At 43.7% G+C, this 22408-nt stretch overlaps 1 protein-coding gene across 13 annotated transcripts in view; it reads right to left on the bottom strand.

Annotated features, from left to right (window-relative positions):
• The window catches only part of LOC138755016 (adhesion G protein-coupled receptor L3-like), a 747574-nt gene that overhangs the window by 97977 nt on the left and 627189 nt on the right, over positions 1-22408 (bottom strand). For all 13 annotated transcript variants that reach the window (XM_069920224.1, XM_069920232.1, XM_069920177.1 and 10 more), the window contains 4 exons: positions 17514-17697; positions 16860-16982; positions 10323-10528; positions 5217-5390 (listed from right to left, as the gene is read on the bottom strand). In XM_069920224.1, the coding sequence (XP_069776325.1) occupies positions 5217-5390; positions 10323-10528; positions 16860-16982; positions 17514-17697 (687 nt within the window). The remainder of the gene's footprint in view (positions 1-5216; positions 5391-10322; positions 10529-16859; positions 16983-17513; positions 17698-22408) is intronic.

The raw sequence follows: 22408 nt of genomic DNA, 5'->3' as shown, positions 1-22408 counted from the left end.
CCGTCTGCCTCACTCGACCGAGGCCGGGGCCGCCGTCTCCCCCTTGCTCCTGCCCGTATCGGGGCCGCCGCCGTCTACCCTTCGCCCGGACCGGGGCCGGGGCCGCTGCTGCTCTCCCTGTGCCCGGACTGGGGCCGCCGCCTCAATTATACATACAGTAGATGTATGTAAAAGCCCGGTTTTCCTCTCACCTCACGGGATTGCTGCCTGTGCCATGCACCAGTGAGGACACAAGCCGGAAGCTGTGGCAGATGAATGCATGGCTGGAGAGTTATAACCAGATATAATACACACAATACATACACAGGTCAAGTACTCAGATCTACAAATAAATAAATAAATATTGTTTTGTGCAGATGAGAGTCATGAATGTTTAGTGCGAGCAGTTCTTTTGGTTGTTCCTCATTCTCACCGCTCGTGGGAGGAAGCTGGTTCTCAGCCTGGAGGTGCTGGCTCTGATACTCCTGCATCTCTTCCCCGATGGGAGCAGCTGAAAGATGCTGTGTGCAGGGTTGAAGGAGTCCTCAATGATTTTCCATGCCTTCTTCAGACAACGATCCCAGGAGATCATGTCGATGCGGGGGTGGTGGAAGGGAGACTCCAGTGATCGTCTCTGCCACTCCTATGGACTTGTGAAGTGACCTCCGATCCATTTCCCTGCAGCAACCGTACCACACTGTGATGCCCCACCAGCCAGGACTCTCTTGATAGAGCTCCTATAGAAGGTTGACATGATGGCAGGAAGTATTGATGTCTGGCCACACTGACACGTACATGCAAATTGGAGGAACAACAACTTTAATTCCATCTCAGCAGTCTCCAACCAGGTGACTTCCCCAATCCCCCTTCTCCAGTCTCTGTCACTCCCTGTGACTCTGTCTCTTCCTCCAGCTCCCAACCCTCTTCCTGTCAGAAAGCTACCCCCTGTCCCCGCTCACTTCTCAGCTTCTTTCTCTTCTACCCTCCCACCCATATCCACCTGTTAGCTCCAACATATTCGCCTGTGCTTCTTCTCCTGCTACCGCCTTTTTGTTCAGGTATTTACATTTTTCCTCTTCCTTGATGAATGCCCCAGGGCCAAAACATTGATTATCTTTTACATCCTATGGACGTTGCATGACCTTCTGAGTTTCTCTAGCACTTCTGTGCATTGCACTCAACCATAGCGTCTGCAGACCTTTTTATAATTCCACAGAATTACAAGCCTGCTTCACTAACTTAAGTCGTCAGGAAATTTTTGGATCCATTTTTCAGGAAGTGACAACAAAATCGTAGACATAACAAGAATAGGCAGAAATTGTGTCTTAAGAAAAAAAAATCAAGTTTAAGAGATCTATTCAAATTTTCTAAGGATGCAAAGTGGGATAGAGACAAATATAGCAGAGTTGGTAGATGAAGGGTATTTGGCATTTTCAAAAAGCCACACGAAAGGTGACAGTACAAAACAAATGAGCACGGGATTGAAATAATAAATTAGCACAGAGAGAGAATTAGTACACTGGCAGAACACAGGGATAAATGGGGCATTTTCATGTTGCCAAGCTGTCAGTAATGAAACACCTCAGGGAACAGTGATGGGGGAACATCTCGTTACTGTATATGCTTAACAACTTAGATGAAGGGGCTCAGTGTAATGTGTCCAATTTTGTTGATGAAACAAAGATAGATGGGGCATGGGTTATGAAGGTCCAATGGAGTCTGCAAAATGAGTGGACAAATTGACGACAGATGGTACGTAATTTGAAAAAAATGTGAGGCTATCCACTTTGGGAGAAAGAATATTAAGCAGAATATTTTAATTGTATGAGACGATTAAATATCAGCATTCATGTAGACCTGGATGTCATTGTGAGAATATAGCATGTAACTTGTAAGACTTTACTGTCATATACTGTTTAGGTTATCTGAAAGAAAATCTTTCCCAGAAAAAAAAATGGTGGCTTTGCCAGACCTAACGGCAGTGCTACCGCTGGTAGTGGATCCTGGGGAGAGCAGAGACACAGGGCTACTCCAAAGGGCCCAACCATCCAGTCTTAATGCCTGTGGCTCCATATAGGCTTTAAATTGTTTGTTAAAAGAGCCGACAACATTTTTAAGAAAAATCCTGCCACTGCGGAGGTCTGTGCCCGAGATGGTGGAGCCTGGGCTCAGCAGCAGCTATGAGAGTTTACAGACTCCTGGGAGCAGCAGATTGGTACCAGACACCAGAAACGGGGAGGAAACCCCTCCATTGAAAAGGAGAAGAAGAAGATATGACCCTACAGGGCAGTGACCACTGTGGCGGAACAGTGTGGGGCCCAGCAGCTGAGAGACCCACGCAGGATGCAGGCAACTTGTGGTTGCTGGAGACTGGTTCATGGGAAACAGGCATTGGAACTGGAATTTGAGAAGGTGCTGGGAGCAAGGAGGGCTCCTGAAGAGCATTGGCTGCTGAAGTCTTCCTGATTGTGTGGGAGGTTTGGATCTGGACCTTGGGTTGCCGATGGATTGAACAGGGTATGTGTGGTTGCAGAAGCTGTGGGAACACTGGTGGCAAATCCACAGATACTGTGATTCTGAATAGACTTGCTTTTGGTTCTCAGTAAGGGACTAACCTGTCTGTCTTATGATAGGCAGAAAGCAACTTCATGTCATATTACATGTTCTGTACAATAAATGAATCTGGAATCATGAATATTTCCTTACGTAAGGGAATATATATTTGATTTTGAAGCAATACAGTAAAGATCCTCTCAGTTAATTCTTGGTATGAAGGGGTTGTCATTTTGAATGGATTTTAGTAAAATGAGAGATGATTTCCCTGAAACGTTTAAGATTCTGAGGGGGCAGATGCATTGATAACACTTCCTTTGATGAGTGACTCTAAAACTATGGGGCAGTGACACGTAGAAGAATTTCTGCCCACATTGTTGTGAATCATTGAAATTTTGCTCTGCAGAGGATTGTGGATCAGAATCAGTGAATATATCCAAAATTGGGAGAGGTTCCTGATCCATAGGGATAAGCTGGTTGGGCAATTCAAGTTCAATGGAACATCATCATTATTTGGATGAACAGCAGAGCAAATTGTCCCACTTTGCCAGCATACAAAACAACCTCCCCTCCATCAACTCTGTCTATAACCCTGTCCATAACTGTTGCAGGTGTGTGACCGGGGGTGGGGTGCTTCCTTTAATAAAATATTAAAGGACCAACTCTGCCCCACTCTCTACTCCCCTTCCATCAGGCAGAAGGTACATGAGCAGATTCAAGGACAGTTTCTTTCCTGCTGTATTCGACTATTGAATGAATCTACCGCTGGCAAATGATGATGTCCTTGCACTGTCCTTTATAACTGTACTCTCCTCCATACCTCTACACTATGAGATTTATTGTAACACTACTTCCTACACTTTTGTCTTATTGACTTATCATTACGAGTTCAGCATTGACAAGACAAAGGAGATGATTGTGGACTTCAGGAGGACCAGGAACGACTACCCTCCACTACACATTAATAACTCGATAGTGGAGAGAGAAGAGAGCACTGAGTTCCTCAAAGCCCACTTAATAAGTGACCTATCCCGGGCATACAATGTCTCCTTACTTGTCAGGAAGGTGGAGCAGAAATTGGACTTCCTGAAAAGACTGAAGTGGGCAAGGCTACCAGTCATCATCTTGTCCACTTGCAATAGGAGCTCTATCGAGGGCATCCTGGCCACCTGCATCACAGCGTGTTACAGATGCTGCAAAGTATTGGATTGGCAGTCAATCGACAGACCATAAGAGCAACAGAGAGGATCACTAGGCTCTCCCTCCACCCCCCCCCCCCCCATCGATGTGATCTACCAGGATCGTTGCAAAATCATTGAGGATCCCACCACCCTGCACACAGCATCTTTCAGCTGCTCCCATTGGGAAAGGGATACAGGAGTATGAGAGCCAGAATAGCCAGGCTGAGAAACAACTTCTTCCCACGGGCAGTGAGACTGTGAAGCAACTGAATGATCTGTTCATACTAACCCTTCAAGATTGTATTATTTATTAAACAATATTTATTTATTTTTCTTACACTTTCAGATTCTCCTTGTTCTGATAAACACACCTTAAGTGGAAAAATCATGTTGAAAAAAAACTGTACTACACCTACTGAACATCATAGCCGAGCCTACCTTAAACGTGCTCAGAACACTTACTGTAGCCGATAGTTCAGAAAAATCATGAAACGCAAAGTCAAAATAAAAAAAAAACGTTCAACGCAAAAACGTTTGCACTCATTCTTGTGATCGCTACAGAGACTATGAGCGTGGTTGAGTACATGTTTTGGCTCGCTGCCATCACCCAGCATCAGGAGAGAGTACCGTACCGCATATTGCAAGTGTGGGAACAGATCAAAATTCAAAATTCGAAGTACAGATTCTACCGTACCATCACAATCTTGAAAAATCATAAGTTGAACGATTGGAAATAGAAGGTAGGTACTGCATATATATCATCTGTATGAGGACTGGAGAATGCTGTTTTATCAGGTTGTACTTGCACAATTGGGAAGATAATAAACTTGAAGATGATCTGCTGTATGAATTGACTTGCTTGGATAGCAAGCAAAACAAATTTTTTTGTGCTTTTCAATACATATGACAATAAAACAATTTAATTCAATTCAATTTTAGGCCCAACATCTGTTTCTGAAGCTCACTTATATGATTTGATCACCTTTGCTGGAAGACATAACAGGTCCCATGATGCATTGTCACAGACAATAATAAATGATTCTTGTTGAATTAATCTTATATCATCAGCTCATCTATGTTCTTACAGTACAGACAGCCGCACATCAACATTAGGCACCTAGAACCATCTACAGCAGGTAGTGATGCTGTCTCAAAGCTCCAGCTTCGCAAGCTGTCTGTGTGGAGTCTCCACATTCTCTCTGTGACTGCTTCAGTTCCCCCCACCCCACTGGTATTGGTGAGTTAATTGGCTGCTGTAAATTATTCCTCGTGTGAAGGTGAGGGATGGAATCTGAAGGAAGTCGATGGGAATGTGAAGGGACTGAAATGGGATGGGTGTAGATTTGTGGAAAAGTGTGGGTGAAGGAGCGATTATTGACTCGGTTGGGGGAATAGCCTGGCTCTGCGCTGTGCTCTGTAACTCCCCTCGACCTATCTGAGCACCAGAGGAAGTGACTTTGCAGTGCTGAGGGCTGTGGCCTCTTTGTCCCTGGGATTGCTTACCTTGATGTCTTTGTGCGCCATGAGCACCGCAAAATTTGTCAGATGGTTGCAGGAGCATGTGGTGTGGGATGTGTTGGACCCCAGTATCCTGCAGCCCTGTGTCGACCAGTACCCAGTCATCGTCCGTTTAGAGTAGCTCCAGAATGAACAGTTCGGATTAAAGTTGTTCTGGAGCTGAAACAGAAAAATAATAGAACCCTTTAAATCTGAGGCGCCTGCAAGCTCACACCAAGACACAAGAGAAACTTGTCCGTGAACTACTCTTTGCAGATGATGCCGCTTTAGTTGCCCATTCAGAGCCAGCTCTTCAGCGCTTGACGTCCTGCTTTGCGGAAACTGCCAAAATGTTTGGCCTGGAAGTCAGCCTGAAGAAAACTGAGGTCCTCCATCAGCCAGCTCCCCACCATGACTACCAGCCCCCCCACATCTCCATCGGGCACACAAAACTCAAAACGGTCAACCAGTTTACCTATCTCGGCTGCACCATTTCATCAGATGCAAGGATCGACAATGAGATAGACAACAGACTCGCCAAGGCAAATAGCGCCTTTGGAAGACTACACAAAAGAGTCTGGAAAAACAACCAACTGAAAAACCTCACAAAGATAAGCGTATACAGAGCCGTTGTCATACCCACACTCCTGTTCGGCTCCGAATCATGGGTCCTCTACCGGCACCACCTACGGCTCCTAGAACGCTTCCACCAGCGTTGTCTCCGCTCCATCCTCAACATCCATTGGAGCGCTCACACCCCTAACGTCGAGGTACTCGAGATGGCAGAGGTCGACAGCATCGAGTCCACGCTGCGGAAGATCCAGCTGCGCTGGATGGGTCACGTCTCCAGAATGGAGGACCATCGCCTTCCCAAGATCGTATTATATGGCGAGCTCTCCACTGGCCACCGTGACAGAGGTGCACCAAAGAAAAGGTACAAGGACTGCCTAAAGAAATCTCTTGGTGCCTGCCACATTGACCACCGCCAGTGGGCTGATAACGCCTCAAACCGTGCATCTTGGCGCCTCACAGTTTGGCGGGCAGCAGCCTCCTTTGAAGAAGACCGCAGAGCCCACCTCACTGACAAAAGGCAAAGGAGGAAAAACCCAACACCCAACCCCAACCAACCAATTTTCCCTTGCAACCGCTGCAATCGTGTCTGCCTGTCCCGCATCGGACTGGTCAGCCACAAACGAGCCTGCAGCTGACGTGGACTTTTTTACCCCCTCCATAAATCTTCGTCCGCGAAGCCAAGCCAAAGAAGAAAGAAATGAAAGTATCATTTCCCTCTCTACACTAGCCAATGGAGCTCTTATTCTCGGAGCAATCTGCCATGTTGAGGATTCCACGTAAAGCCATAAATCACTACATCACAGAAACAGGCCTTTTGTCCATTCTAGTCTGTGCTGAACTGTTATTTTGCCTAATCTCATTGGCCCGAACCCAGACCTTTACAAATTTTTCTTAAATGTCAAAATGGAGCCCGCATTCACCACTTCAGCAGGCAGCTTATTCCACACTTCCACTACTCTCTGCAGGAAGAAGTTTCCCCTAATGTTTCTCTTATACATCTCATTTTGCACCCTTAACCCATGTCCTCGAGTTCTCGTCTAACCCCACTTTGGTGGAAAAAGTCTGTTTGCATTTACTCTATCAGTACTCCAGATAATTTTGTATCTCTCTATCAAATCTCTCTCATTCTCTAACACTCCAAGGAACTAAGTCCCAACTTATTTACCTTGCCCTGTAATTCAGTTTCTCCAAATTTTGCCCTCCAAATGTGTTCACCATAACATCCCAACCACTATACTCAAGGGCCCCAACAGTCCTTCCAAATGAAGCAACACTTCATGTGAATCTGCAGGGGTCATCTACTCCATCCAGTGCTCCCAATGTGGCCTTCTCGATATTGGAGAGACTGGACACAAATTGCTGAGCACCTTATTCCACTGCAATAACAGGTACTTCCCAGTGGTCAACTATTTTAATTCCACTGACCAATTCCACCCTGACATGCCACCATGGTCTCATGCACTGCCAGTCAGAGCCTACATGCAAATTGGAGGAAAAACACCCAATATTCAAATGAGATGCGTTTAAAATGGACTTCTCCAGTTTCTGTTAAGCCCCCCCCACCCGAATCTCTCTCTTTCTCTCTTTCCTTACCCTTCTGTCTTCATTCCTCTAGTTCCCTACCCTCTACCCTCTCCATTCAGCGAGTTAACCCTCCCCATTACTTCAGTTTTATTTCTCTTTTGCCTCCCACCCATATCCACCTTTATTTATCACCTGTTACCCAATACCACCTCTTGACCCTCTCTTCCTCCTCTCCTCCCCACCTTTTTATTCAAAAGCATGCCCGCTTTATGCTCATACCTTGACAAAGGGCTCAGACCTGAAATGTTGGTTACCGTTTACTTCTGATGGATGCTGCATGGCCTACTGAGTTTCCCCAGCACTTTTATGCCTTGCACTATAACCCCAGCATCTGCAGACTTTTCTGTTTAACTCCTATACTCAAAAGATTTATGAAGGCCAATGTACCAAAAGCCCTCTCTACCTGTGACACCATAGGTATGGAAGCTATCAAATTCAGATTGCTATCAAGATGTCTCCCATGCCAAATTAGGTCTTCAAGTGTGATTAATTTGAGCCCAGAACTAAAATCAACTCTGAAAACCATCTGCCCCATTTGCAATTCAAACCAGTTTCTGTCAATCATACACTACTGTGGTATCATTGGACACTGCACACAGAACACTGGACCTTGCTGTTTTAAAATATTATTCTTTTCAACTTCGCTTGAGCTTTTGACCATGGTGTCAGGAGATCAAAGAAGCACAACATTATTGAGCTGATCTCTTACTTCTTTCAAGGCATTACAGTTCAGGAACAACGGAATTTTTCCTGATAAGTCCAAGTTAGAAATTCTAGAAAATTGGGAAAATTTCTACCCAAGGTTCGACACAAACTAAAAAAAAGGATTGGGAACAAACCATAGGAATGGAGAATCCCTGGCGGCCTGTCAATGATGTAGACACAAGAATGGCTGAGTTTAGGAAGTGGGGTGGAGTCTCACAGGCATTCTTTGTGGAACCCGAGTCTCTCAACTGCTCCAATAACCTGACTGCTCATTAATAAACCCCTCCTATCAAAAGAAAGAGTAGAATGGGAGAGTCAAGGGGTGAGGAAGCAGGTTTTCCTGCCCAATTATGTTTTTTTAAATATTCCAAATCCTTCAAATCATTTTCAATTCCGAATTTAAAAAAAAAATGACAGAAACCCCATTTGGAATGTGTCTCCATTGAGAAGAAGGGAGGATCAAATGATTGAGGGGAAGAACTTGTTGCTGGAATAGAAGTCCAAAAAGTCATTTCTGCTACTGATGACATCTTTAACACCTGGAGTATTATGTACAGTTTTGGTCTCCTTATCTGAGGAAAGACATTCTTGCCGTAGAAGGAGTGCAAAGAAGGTTCACTAGATTGATACAGTACCAGGGATGGCAGGACTTGCATATGAAGAAAGGCTGGATCAACAAGGCTTATACTTGCTGGAATGTAGAAGATTGAGAGGGGATCTTATAGAAATGTATAAAATTCTTAAGGGGTTGGACAGGCTAGATGCAGGAAGGTTGTTCCTGATGTTGGGGAAAACCAGAACCGGGGTGGGGGGGGGGTGACAGTTTAAGGATAAGGGGGAAGTCTTTTAGCACTGAGATGAGAAAAAAAAAATCTCTGAGATTGGTGAATCCGTGGAATTCTTTGCCACAGGAAGTAGTTGAAGCTGGTTCTTTAAGAGGGAGGTAGATTTGGGCCTTGTGGCTAAGGGGATCAGGGGGTATGGGAAGAAGGCAGGTACTGAGTAGATGATCAGTCATGATCAAAATAAATGGCAGTATAGGCTTGAGGGGCCAAATGGCCTACTCCTACATCTATTTTTCCATGCTTAAAATACACTCTGCTGCCTCATTTTAACCTCACCCATCATTGTTCGACTTTTGGGGTGTGGTAGAGTGCTTTAATTGGCCTTATTTGGTCAGCACCATTTCAGCTGTCCACCATATCCAGGTTTTCTCTCATCATCCTTCAGAACATCTAGAAAGAAAGAGCACCAACCCACCTAATGACAAAATGAGACAGTCGCAAACTGGGATCAAAATTCCTCTGAGCATGGTAAGACGAACATGAGCTCCCTGGGGAAGTTAATATTTTAGCAAATCTTGATCTGAAGAAATATCCAAAAATAAATATAAGTGGACCAAGTTTAAATATAGAATGTCACAGCCCTTCAGCCCACAATGATGTGCCAAGCTATTTAAACCTACACCACAATCCAATTTTTTTTCTTATCTCACACATTTACATCCATGTGCCTATCTGAATGGCCTGATTTCAGCAGTTTCCACCCTTGGCATTGCATTCCAGACACTCACCACTCTCTATGTTAAAACCTTACCTCTGACATCTCCCCTGAATTTTCCTCCACTCATCTTAAGCATATTCCCTCTCCTACCATCACCCAGGAAAAAAGGTACACTCTGTCCACCCTATCTAAGCTTCTCATAATCTTATATACCTCTTTATATCTATTCTTCAAAAATCTTCATAATTCCATTGCAATCCCAAATGGATGGTCTGACCACTGAACAACTCTTGGTATGAAAGATCTCTATGACAACGTTCCTTAGCCAATCAGGTGGATTCCTGTGGAGTCACCTTTTGAGTGGTCGACTTTGCATAAAGGCCAGGACAGCTTTGTTGATATTTTTAATGCTTTAAAATACCTCTCGGATTTAAAAAAAATGTTAGATTTTCAGCTGCTCTGCGGGTACCTTGCAGGAAACTCGTCCCTTTTTTGAGTGCTGTTGATAATTTGACAATGGGTAGTGAAGAATTCATGAATAAAGAGAAATCAAATTTGTACAAGGTGGAAGTAAAAATATTCTGCTGACAACCATCTTGCTCCCTCTACAAAGCTCACTCACTCAAACACCATTCAAAATGTTCTGCCACAGGTGAGATTGGTTTAAGTGTGTAAACCCACATTGATTGTGAAGGATAAGAAGGACAACACACACAAATAGAGCAACAAGGTGATTTCAACACTCACATCAATGTGTTTTAAAGTAAAAATGACTGGCGCTGCCAGGTAGATCCTGTTGCTTTCTTTATTTATTGCGGCCGAGACAACCTGCGAATTTACTATCACAGTGTGATTGGTCAACATTGCCTCACTGCCGAGTTTGAAGCTGGCATTCTCTGTCGAAAGGTAGCTGCCCAGGTTATTGTAGAGGACAAAGGCCAATCTGATCTCACCTGCAATAAGGAGATAATACGTGTTAATAATGTTTCACAAAATAGAAAAGCAATTATACAAAGACGATTCCTGTGAAACTCATTGTAAAATAAAATCAGAAAATGCAGGAAATACTGAGCACATCAGGCAGAATAAGTTTAAAGAAAAACATAGGTGAACAGAGATAACAGTGCACAGGTTGAATTGAGCTTGAAAAGGCAAACCTTTAGATTCAGGACAGTTTATTTAGTGGTAAACAAGTAAATCTGTGGATGCTGGCTGGGATCTAGTGCAGTACAGCAAAGTACTGCAGAAATTCAGCAGGATCCATGGAAATATAAGGCAGTCATTGGGTCTGAGCCTTTTGTCAGGAGTGCTAAAAATCAGGTGGACACATTAATAAAAAGGTAGGGAAGGGAGGAGAAGCACAGGCCAAGAGTCATACGTAGATACAAGTGGGAGGGTAGTAGAGGAAGAAGCTGAGAAATCATAGGGCTGAAATGAGAAGGAAGGGAAAGGGATGGAGAGCAGGAGGAAGGATGAGGGAAAGGCTTCAGGCATCTGCTGATTTTTAACACTCCTGACAAAGGGCTCAGGCCTTTTCCTTCCTGTGGATGCAGCATGACCTGCTGAGTTACTCCAGCACTTATTTTGTACTGAAGTTGATTTATTTCCTGTTGTTATCAACAACCGACCTCTCATCAAAAACAGATGGAACCTTTGCATTGTTCAACTTTTCCCTATACCCTCAACTTTGTCTGAATAATGCTATACTCTGCACTCATTGACTTACCACAACATAACATTCTGCAGTTTGTTTTATTATTGCACTATTGCTGTACTTAAGTATGAGATAACTTGCCTGGATAGCATGCAAAACAAAAAAAAAATCTCTGTATCTCAGAATATCCCATGAGATTAATTCATGTAAGCATAGAGGAGTACATGGCTATATCAGCAAATGCATTGAGGATGTCACTGAGATCAAATGCTTCAAAACCAGGGCTAACCAGAAATCATGGTTGGATGCAGAGGACCAATCCCTTCTCAGAGCTGGTAATGCTGCCTTCAGGACAGGGGCTAGGATGGCACTAAGATCAGCCAGGGCCGAACTCTCCTGCGCAATTTGGAAGCCAAAGTGAGGGTATGCACAGAAGATCACAGACAGCTGTGGGACACCGGTGACTCAAGGCACAAGTGGCAAGGGATCAAGATCATCAAGTTTGCTGATGACACAACAGTAGTTGGACTAACGATGAGTCACACTCCTGGGAAAAGGTGGAAAATCTTGTGAAATGGTGCAAGAGTAACAACCTGAGTCTGAATGTGGACAAGACAAGGAGATGATCCAGGAACATCCACCCTCCACTACACATCAACAACTCAGTAGTAGAGAAAGTGGAGGGCATGAGTACCTTGGAGTTTAGTTAAATAGTGACCTATCCGTACTTGTCAGAAGGCACAACAGTGACTGCACTTTCTGAGAAGACTGAAGCGGGCAAGGCAACTGGCCACTATTATGTCAACCTTTTCTAGGAACTCTATCGAGAGCATCCTGGCCAGCTGCATCACATCGACGTGATCTGTTGAGATCATTGTCTGAAGATGCTGCACAAAATCATTGAGGACCCCTTCCACCCTGCACACAGCCTCTTTCAGCTGCTACCATTGGGGAAGAGCTACAGGAGTGTCAGAGCCAGCCCCACCAGGCTGAGGAACAGCTTCTTCCCATGGGCAGGGAGAATGCTGAATGACCAAAGTAACTACTTATACTAATCATCTGAGATTCTCATATTCACAAAGTAATATTTATTTTTACAGATATAATACTTGTCCTGCATGTGTGCTATATGTGTGTTGGGTCATACTTGTACAATCAGATGACAATAAACTTGACTAATTCAGTTAATTGACCCAAAATGTTAATTATTTCACTTCCTGACCTGCAGAGTATTTCCAGCATTTTGTGTTTTTAATTTCAGCTTTCAAGTATCTGCACTTTTTTTTGCTTTATCCCACGAATAATGATGCTTTCCTAAAAGTTTACCAGTACCGTAGTTTGACCATTTCAAATGATTACGTTTCAGGAAAGCCAAATCTTCTCTGAAGTCCATTGCAAAAAATATCTTGCATTCTGATGCCATGTTAAAGTGCCACCAACCACTATGAGAAAATTGCCGAATCTATATATTGGAATTTACACTTGTGAACAATACTGAGACAATATTTGGCCTCTGCTGCACACCGTATTCTTTCCAAGTGCAACATATCAGCAGCCCTCCTTTGAGTATCATAGGATAATTTTAGCATTAATTAAAACTGCCTAATTGCAATCCTTCAGCTCACTGACAAAACACTGAACACAAACAATAGGAGGTCTTATCATCCTTGGCACTCCTGATATTCCATTTGACAGTCTGTGGAAATGTAAAATAAATGACTTAACAGATTTTCCAACTGTGAGAGCAACTCAAAAATCAAATCTTAGCTGAAGCACCTTAATGTAGATTCTTTTTTTCTCTATTTGCATTATTCCAATACAATTCTAAGTGCATAGTCTTCATTGAAGACAAGATGGACAGATATTATCTTTACTTTGGGTTCAGTTTTCATCTGCATCGTATTGGAGGGTTGCCTGCTGACAGAAGCCATCTGCTTTTCCTTCCACTAAAATTAATGGAATAAATATCTGGGTTTTGTGACAGGCAGGAAATCTCCTTCACCACGGTAATGAATGGGTAAGTGAAGACAAAAAACTTCAGCAGGCATCAATGTGGTTCATGCTGAAATATGGTAATGAAAATTAACCACAAAACAAAGCTTATTAAGATCTTATTAAAGAGCTATCATGGGAAACTTGTTGATTTGTTCAGTGGTTGACAGATTAAATGAGTGGCTCACTGCCAGTTTTAGTCACTGAAATCTTGGACAACATTGTAAAATTAATTGTGCAGTAAATACTGGCTCAAATAATCTTGATAAATCAATATTTTTCAATAAAATCTCACAAAATGCTGAAAATAATTTAGAAGGTGGCATTTTAATAAACTAAAATGTGCTTTTTTATGTGATCGTTATGCAAACGTTAACTATAAATTAAGGGAAATCTAGGAATAAATCACCTGCAGAAACATGTTCAATGAATTTGAAAAGCTGACAGAATTTCATAAAGTCTTAAACCCTTATTGTTGAACCAGTAACTAATTTTTTTGAAGTTAAGGCAGTGTTGTTGGAGAACTGTGGCTCCACATAAAATTAAGATTATTTTTTGTACGATAAATTAGTGAACGCTTTTGTTTCTAATAAAATCTGTGGAAAACCTGAGCATATCTTGAATTGACTGATTGAAGTCCTACTTCTTTGCTTTTCTCAAAATTTGCTTCAGATTATTAGAGCCATGTCCTGAGGGAAGGGGCTCTCATTTCAGTCCCCAACTCAATGTTACCAGTGCAAGGCTAGCTCGCAGGATTTCATGGTGACACCCTTGCATATCAGGGTAACACAAGAAACTGCAGATGCTGAACCTGGGATGAAGAAACAAAATGAGCTGTTGGGAGAACTCAGCATCTGAGAAGGCAAATAGACAGTGACCTTTGGGGTTGAGACCCTTCTTTCCAAGTGGAGGTATGATAGCTGGGATAGAAAGATAAGGGAAGGGGATGGACAAGAGTTGGCAAGTCCAACTGCCCGGTCCAAATGCTGACGGCTCTGTACGGCCTTCAAACAGGAGATGACTGTGAAAGGAGATGACTGTTTTTTTCAAATTCTATAACCTAGAGCTTTGTGTCCAAGATGGTGCTCTGGACAGGGGTTGCAGAGTCCAGGCGAGCAGTGAGACTGCCACAGGCCTCAAGAAATGAGGAGAACACCCCCTGTTGAGAAGGAAAAGCATAGGAGCCAATCCTGCAGATCAATGACCATGGCAGCGGAGGAGCAACGAGGGTATCAGAAGCAGAAGGACCCACACAGGTTGAACGCTGCTGTGACTTGCAGTCAAATGAACAGCAAAGGCTGTGGGCCTACTGGGAATTAGGGCAAGGATTCGAGAGGGTCCTGATGGAAAGGAAGTTTCCTGATGGTCCTCAGGAACTGAAATTTTTCTTATTGCATTGAAGGTTTGGATCTGGAGCACGAGTTGCCAATGAATCAAACACGAGTCTGAGGTGACAGAGGCCGCGAGAGCACTAGAGGCGTATCCATGAATACTCAGTGATTCTTTTGGTTCTCTCTTATTATTGGGGTGCTGGGCAATATTCTTGGCAACTCTTGGTTTGTATTATGACAGACAAAAGTATATAATGTATATTACATGTTTTATTATGTATTATTACGTGATAATAAAAGTGAACCTTTGAAATGAGAGCCAGGTCCAAGCGAGGAAGGGTTATTGTCAGATGGAGCAAAGTCGGGGAGATGGTGATAATCTTTTTCTCTTTGGCTTGGCTTCGCGGACGAAGATTTATGGAGGGGGTAAAAAGACCACGTCAGCTGCAGGCTCGTTTGTGGCTCACAAGTCCGATGCGGGACAGGCAGACACGATTGCAGCGGTTGCAAGGGAAAATTGGTTGGTTGGGGTTGGGTGTTGGGTTTTTCCTCCTTTGCCTTTTGTCAGTGAGGTGGGCTCTGCGGTCTTCTTCAAAGGAGGTTGCTGCCCGCCAAACTGTGAGGTGCCAAGATGCACGGTTTGAGGCGTTATCAGCCCACTGGCGGTGGTCAATGTGGCAGGCACCAAGAGATTTCTTTAGGCAGTCCTTGTACCTTTTCTTTGGTGCACCTCTGTCACGGTGGCCAGTGGAGAGCTCGCCATATAATACGATCTTGGGAAGGCGATGGTCCTCCATTCTGGAGACGTGACCCATCCAGCGCAGCTGGATCTTCAGCAGCGTGGACTCGATGCTGTCGACCTCTGCCATCTCGAGTACTTCGACGTTAGGGGTGTGAGCGCTCCAATGGATGTTGAGGATGGAGCGGAGACAACGCTGGTGGAAGCGTTCTAGGAGCCGTAGGTGGTGCCGGTAGAGGACCCATGATTCGGAGCCGAACAGGAGTGTGGGTATGACAACGGCTCTGTATACGCTTATCTTTGTGAGGTTTTTCAGTTGGTTGTTTTTCCAGACTCTTTTGTGTAGTCTTCCAAAGGCGCTATTTGCCTTGGTGAGTCTGTTGTCTATCTCATTGTCGATCCTTGCATCTGATGAAATGGTGCAGCCGAGATAGGTAAACTGGTTGACCGTTTTGAGTTTTGTGTGCCTGATGGAGATGTGGGGGGGCTGGTAGTCATGGTGGGGAGCTGGCTGATGGAGGACCTCAGTTTTCTTCAGGCTGACTTCCAGGCCAAACATTTTGGTAGTTTCCGCAAAGCAGGACGTCAAGCGCTGAAGAGCTGGCTCTGAATGGGCAACTAAAGCGGCATCATCTGCAAAGAGTAGTTCACGGACAAGTTTCTCTTTTGTCTTGGTGTGAGCTTGCAGGCGCCTCAGATTGAAGAGACTGCCATCCGTGCGGTACCGGATGTAAACAGCGTCTTCATTGTTGGGGTCTTTCATGGCTTGATTGGGGGGAAAATGAGTGGAGATAACAAGGGTTGCAGATGGTGGAATTTGGTCAGGAAGGGAGACGTGAAATCAGATAAGGGAGGAATGGTGGGTACTTTCTCCTTTCAGCAGGATCTTTAACCAATGCTTATGCCTTGCTCACCTCCCATTCCCCACAAGGCATGGCTGTAACGATGAGGTGTATTGAAGGCAGTATATCAATATAGGTTCTTTATTAGCGAGGGATCAAATGTAATGGGGGGGGGAGCGGTTGTGTGGGGGGGGAAGGCCATGGAGTGAGGTTGAGTGGGAGAATGGATCAGCTTATCATTCAATGGTAGGACAGTCTTGATAGTCTGAAAGGCCTATTTCTGCTTCTATGTCTTATGGTCTAATGGACACCCCTCCTGCAAATGGAGTTGTGGGATAATCGAGACATACAGCATGGAAAAAAGGCCCTTCAACACATCACATCTGCCAAAACCATCAAACAGTCATTCACGTTCAATCCTACAACCTCAGCAGCATCTCTTGCATTTTGCCACTCATCTATCCCTAATGGACCAAGTTATATTTATCTTCCAATCCTTTTGTCTCTGGGACATGAGAGGAAACCAGACGCCCCACCCAGCCACCCTCCACCGATGAAAAACCCACAAGGTCACAGAGAGAATGTGCAAACTCCATACAGACAGGGCCCAAGTGTAGGCCAGGTCAGGCAGCACCACTGATGCAAGTCTATTCTACCTTTAACCGGTGCTATTCAATGCCACAGTGAACAGAGGGAATTAGGAGTCATTTGTCCGTTGAAGCTTACCGTTCCGTCCATTCTTTTTCAGAGTACTTGCTGAAAGCTGGATAGAATTCCCATTTATTCCATTTTGTGGAAATCGCAGATCTTCCAATGATCCATCTGTGCTCAAGCGGGCAACCTCCAACACTAAGGTCACCAAGGGAACACAAGACAGGTGATTAGCTATTTATTCTTGTGGCAGTGAGCCTCTTCCACATCAACTGCACAAGTGAGTTGGTCTCAACAGATCTTGTCAATAGAGGGGTTAAAAAGACCAACATGCCATTTGCTTTGTTCACTGCCTGCTGTACCTGCATCTGGTGAAAAGGACAAAGGTATTTTTTCTCTAATTCAAGCTGGTTTTTGAATTGTTGGACTTAAGACACACAGGATAGAAAGAGGGTACTTAGCAGCAGAGAAAATAAGAGCTGGACAAGGCCATTCATCCCTTTGAACCTATCTCCACCATTCAGAATATTCATGGCTGATCATACAACCTCAATACCCTATTCCTGCTTTCTCTTCATACCCCTTGATCCTTTTAGCCACAGGCCACATCCAACTCCTGTATGAATCTATCTAATGAACTGGCCTCAAACATTTTCTGTGACAGGGAGTTCCATGAATTCACAGCTCTGAGTGAAGAAGTTCTTTTCTCTCTACATATACTCTACTCACATATATTTTCCTTGTTTTCCCGGACTATGTCTGTCTTGAGCAAGTTATCAGCAAGGACAAAGGCTCCCTGCTCCACGGTGTCGAGCAGCATGGTGGCTGCCTGCAGCTGGTCATTTGTCATCAAGTCTTTCCAAGCTTCCAGAGCTTGTGGTTGCAGGAGATTGTTGACTGTTTCCACCATGGCCTGCAGATGGGGAGAAAGAACAAAGCAGGATTTTTAACAGTGCACCTCAAGGCAGACATGGACTCTCATCACCATAACATCACCGACATGGAAGGTGTGAAGTGGAAGACAAATGAGTCCCTGCAGAGAAAGAAAGGTAATCACCACTATTCTCTTTGAACCCTCCAGCCCGCAGCACAACACGAAAGCAGTTAAAAGATGCTGGGGTTCTAGTGCAATACTCAAATGGACTGGAGAAACTCAACAAGTCACATAGCTAATTAAAGGGTAACCAATGTTGTTGGCCTGGGCCTGGACCCATTCAAGCTCAGGCCCAAAATGTTGGTCATCTTTTACCTGCTGTGGATGCTGTGTGACCAGCTAATTTTATCCAGTACATTTGTGCATTGCACAGCACTAAGGCAACATTGCATTTGAGAACAATGTATAGGAGACAATGGTCTTTCTATGCAGGTTCACGTGAGACACATGCAGAGAAGATGTAATGCATTAATCTGGTTTTGATGAAACTTTTCGTTAATAAACTCATACATGATGACTGTTAATCTAAGCCCTGTTTTTGTTCTGGTTTGGAAGGATCACCAGAATGCCACCAGATAGGCTGGCTGTTCTGTACCATTTGTGGTGGAACAATTTGACATGTCCATTCAATACTGCTGGTTCAACCTGAGGACCAGAGTGACACTGACATACTTTCAACATTCGAATACCATGTCAGCTTTCTACACTGAAGGCCACATCAAACACCAGTTAAGATGAAACTGGTGCAATCTGGTCACCCCATAAGACCATGAGACTTGAAGCAGAGTTAGGCCATTCTGCCCATTGAGTCTGCTCGGCAAATTCAACTCATGGCTGATGTATTTTTCCTCTCAAACCCATTCTCTTGCCTTTTCCTCATAACCTTTGACACCCTTGATAATCAAGAACCTAGCAACCTCCACTTAAGTATAACCAGTGACCTGGCCTCCACCACCGTCTGTGAATTCCACAGATTCACCAGCTCTGAATAAAGAAATTCCTCCTCATCTCTGTTTGAAAGGGAATGTTTTTTTTTGTATTCTCTGTGTCCTCTAGCACCAGACTCTCCCACCAGAGGAAACATTACCTCCATGTCCACCCAAACCAGGGCTTTCAGTATTTGATAGGCTTTAATGAGATCCCCCGCATTCTTCAAAACTCCAGTGAGTACAATCCCAGAGTCATCAAATGTGTCTCATGATAATCCGTTCATCCGAATGATCATTCCAGTGAACCTCCTTTGGACCTCTCCAATGTCAATACATCCTTCCTTAACGAGCCCAAAACTGCTCGCCACACTCCAAGTATGGTCTGATCAATGCCTTATAATGCCTCACCATAACAATTTGGCTTTTATATTCTATCCCTCTCAAAATGAATGCTTGCATTCCACTGCCTTCCTTGCTACTGACTCTAAATGCAAGTTGAAAACTGCCAAGTCTCTCTGCATCTCCGATTTCTGAACTTGCCTGTTTAGAAAATAATCTACACCTCTATTCCTTCCACCAAACTGCATGATCATACACTTCTCCACACGGTATTCCATCTGCCATTTCCTTGCCCAATCTCTTAACCTGTCTCAATCCTTCTGCAGACTCGATGGTTCTTCAACACTAATTTCCCATCCTCCAGTCTTTGAATCATCCACAAACTTGGTCAAAAAGCTACCTAATACATCATCCAAATTATTGACACAAGGTGAAAAGAAATGGCTTCAGCACCGAGCCTTGTGGAACACCACTGGTCACCAGCAGCCACCCAGAAAAGGCCCATCTTATACAACCCCTCTGTCAGTTAGCCAATTTTCCATCCATGCTAAAATCTTTCCTGTAACATGACAGACTCTTATTTTGCTTAGCAGCCACATGTGTGGTAAGATGCCAAAGAAAAAATCTCCAACTGCCCCTTTTATTTTCTGTCATGCCAACACACAAAATTATCCATCTGCTTTCATAACATCATGATTGAAGTCACAAATGTTGGGAGCTTACTGATGCAAAATGAACAGAAATGTGTATGAAACATGCTTCCTCATAATGAAACAACATGAAGGCCAACTCAAGAAGACCAGCCTCTATGAGCAAAGATGTCTTCACATTAATATCAAATAAATTTGAGTTAAAGTTGTAAACTATTGTTGCTTTACACAGTGAGTAGACAAAATTAATGAGGACATAAGGATGAATGTGGGCACTGGGTGGCACAGCTAGAACAATATTATTACAACACCAATGATCTGGGTTCAAATTCGGGACTGTCTGAAAGGAATTTTCTATGTTTTTTCTTGTGTCCTACGTGGGATTCCTCTGGATGCTCCGGTTTCCTCCCACATTCCTGAGATGTAGAGGATTAGAAGGTTAATTGGCTACATGGATGTAATGGGATGGTGTGGGCTCATGGCATTTGGATGTGAATCACTTCTACTATTCATTTTTCTGCAGCCGTCAATGCCCCAGTGCTGTCAGGGAGCTCCCTCGTGATCAAATGCCCACCTCTGCTTCCTGACTTCAGGAACAAAGTACACTCATATTACAGCTGACCACTGGACCATTTGCTCCCAACTTCCAGGCCACCTGATAACTTTCCAAAAAGGCCCACTCCAGTTTTCCAAAGCCAACTTCTGATTTCACTCCCAATCCCTATTTTGTGTGACCAGCTTCCATCTTGCTTAACACATGGGACAAACATTTCAATAAGGTAACATGAGAGACACAAAAAAAGAAATGGAGATAACACAGGCTAGAGGTTGGGCAGCAATGTTATCACAGCGGTTAGCACAATGCTATTACGGTGCCTGTGAGACAGGTTCGAACCTGCTGCTATCTGTAAGGAGATGTATTTCCTCCGGGTGCTCTGCTTTCCTCCCATCTTCTAAAGACGTATAGGGTTAGTAGGTTAATTGGGTATATTTGGGCATCTCGGGCTCATGGCTAGAAGGGCCTATTAATGTACTGTATCTCTAACATAAATAAAAATGAAAAAAGAGACGGGAGCAATAAAAATCTTAGCCATCCAATAAAGAGGAAAATAAGGGTCAATTTGATTTGAATGATGCCCAACTTATGTTGTGTGGAATAATGTTGTCAAATCAGACTTTGCAGGAATGACCTAGAGAAAGGCCTTTGGAAATGCATTAGCACTGATAAAAAATAGCTAGAAATTGGATGGAATGGCATTACATTTTTGGATGCTACACAATCCAATTTCAATGAAAAATAAGGCTTTAATAAAAATTGATGGCAGCAAAATTGCTGTAATTTTACGTTGGTGTTTTGTGTGCATGATACGTGTCACAATAAGAAGTCAGTCCACACACTGTGACATCAACTGCACATAATGCCTGTCTGAATCAATGTCCTGGGATCTTCCACAGGTAAAGCTTGTCCAGCTTGCCTCCGAAACCAGTCTATACTCATCTCACAGGGGTTCCCCAAGATTGGTCCAGGGCAGTGTGACAACCAAACTCAGTTCATTCTCGGAGAGTCATTCTTGCTTCCTGGTCGAATCTTTGGATACTGACACTCCATCCCTCCTACAAGCATGTGACTGACCTGACCCATTACCACCTCACCCCAAAGTGTTACCTTCACTGGCCCATCACTCCACCAAAGACTTTCCACCTTCCAGCACCCTCATGTTATGCTTGTATATCCAGCATTCCATCTTAACACTCAATCACTGTCCTGAAACCTCTCCACCCACCCCCGTCCCCCACATCTCAAATGCAATCTCTAGCATTGATCATGAGTTCTACCCACCAGAATTGGTGTCGTATTTACAAGGTCCTCATGAAATGTTGAAATGTACTTTTAAGAACTAAATTACAGGGAAAGGTTAAACAGGTTAGGACTTTATTCCCTGAAATGTCAGAGAATGTGGGGAGAGGGGTGGGGATTTGATAGATGTATACAAAATTGTGAGGGGTATAGAAAGAATAAATGCAAGCAGGCTTTTTCTGCTGAGATTGGGTAAAACTAAGAAAGAGGGTATTTAAAAAATGTTTAAAGGGAATATATGGGGAAACCATGCAGAGAATGTGAGTGTGGAATGAGCTGCCAGCTGAAGTGGTGAATACGAGATCAATTTAGACAAATATTAAAAATTTGGATGGGAGAGATATGGAGGGCTATGGTATAGCTCTGCACATACTAGATTGGCTGAAGACCTGTTTCGGTACTGTGGTATTCGATAATGGATGGTAGTAATATCTGGTGCAATTTAATTCATGGAGATATACAAATGGACAAAGTTGGGCTTTTCAAGTAGAATTCTCTTCGAACCACCAGCTTGGTCAGTCATGTCCCTTTGAAGCTCATCTCTCAGTAACCCCAAATAGTTAATCACATCTGCAACTTTGCTCACCTGCTCCTCTCTCCATCTGACCGACCCAGACACCCCTTGACCAATATTGTGTCCCTTACCTTCTCCACTTTCTAAAATAAATAAAGTGCTGGAGATATGCAGCAAGACAGGTAGTGTCAATGGAGAGAAAAATAGTATTAATGTCTCTGGTCAGAACTGTAGAATTGTTCTGGCAAAAGGTCTTCAAACTGAAGAGTGAGCAATCCTCTTTTTCTGTTTTTATTTCAGGTTCCTGCTCATTAAAGAAAAAAAATCTTCATTTACCTTTTAAACTATTGTTTAAAAATACTATTGTTGAAAACAATATTAAAAAAATGGGAAATCAGGG

The sequence above is a fragment of the Narcine bancroftii genome, chromosome 1 (assembly GCF_036971445.1).
Source record: "Narcine bancroftii isolate sNarBan1 chromosome 1, sNarBan1.hap1, whole genome shotgun sequence".
NCBI classification, from domain to species: domain Eukaryota; kingdom Metazoa; phylum Chordata; class Chondrichthyes; order Torpediniformes; family Narcinidae; genus Narcine; species Narcine bancroftii.
This window is presented reverse-complemented; position numbering and strand designations above follow the sequence as displayed.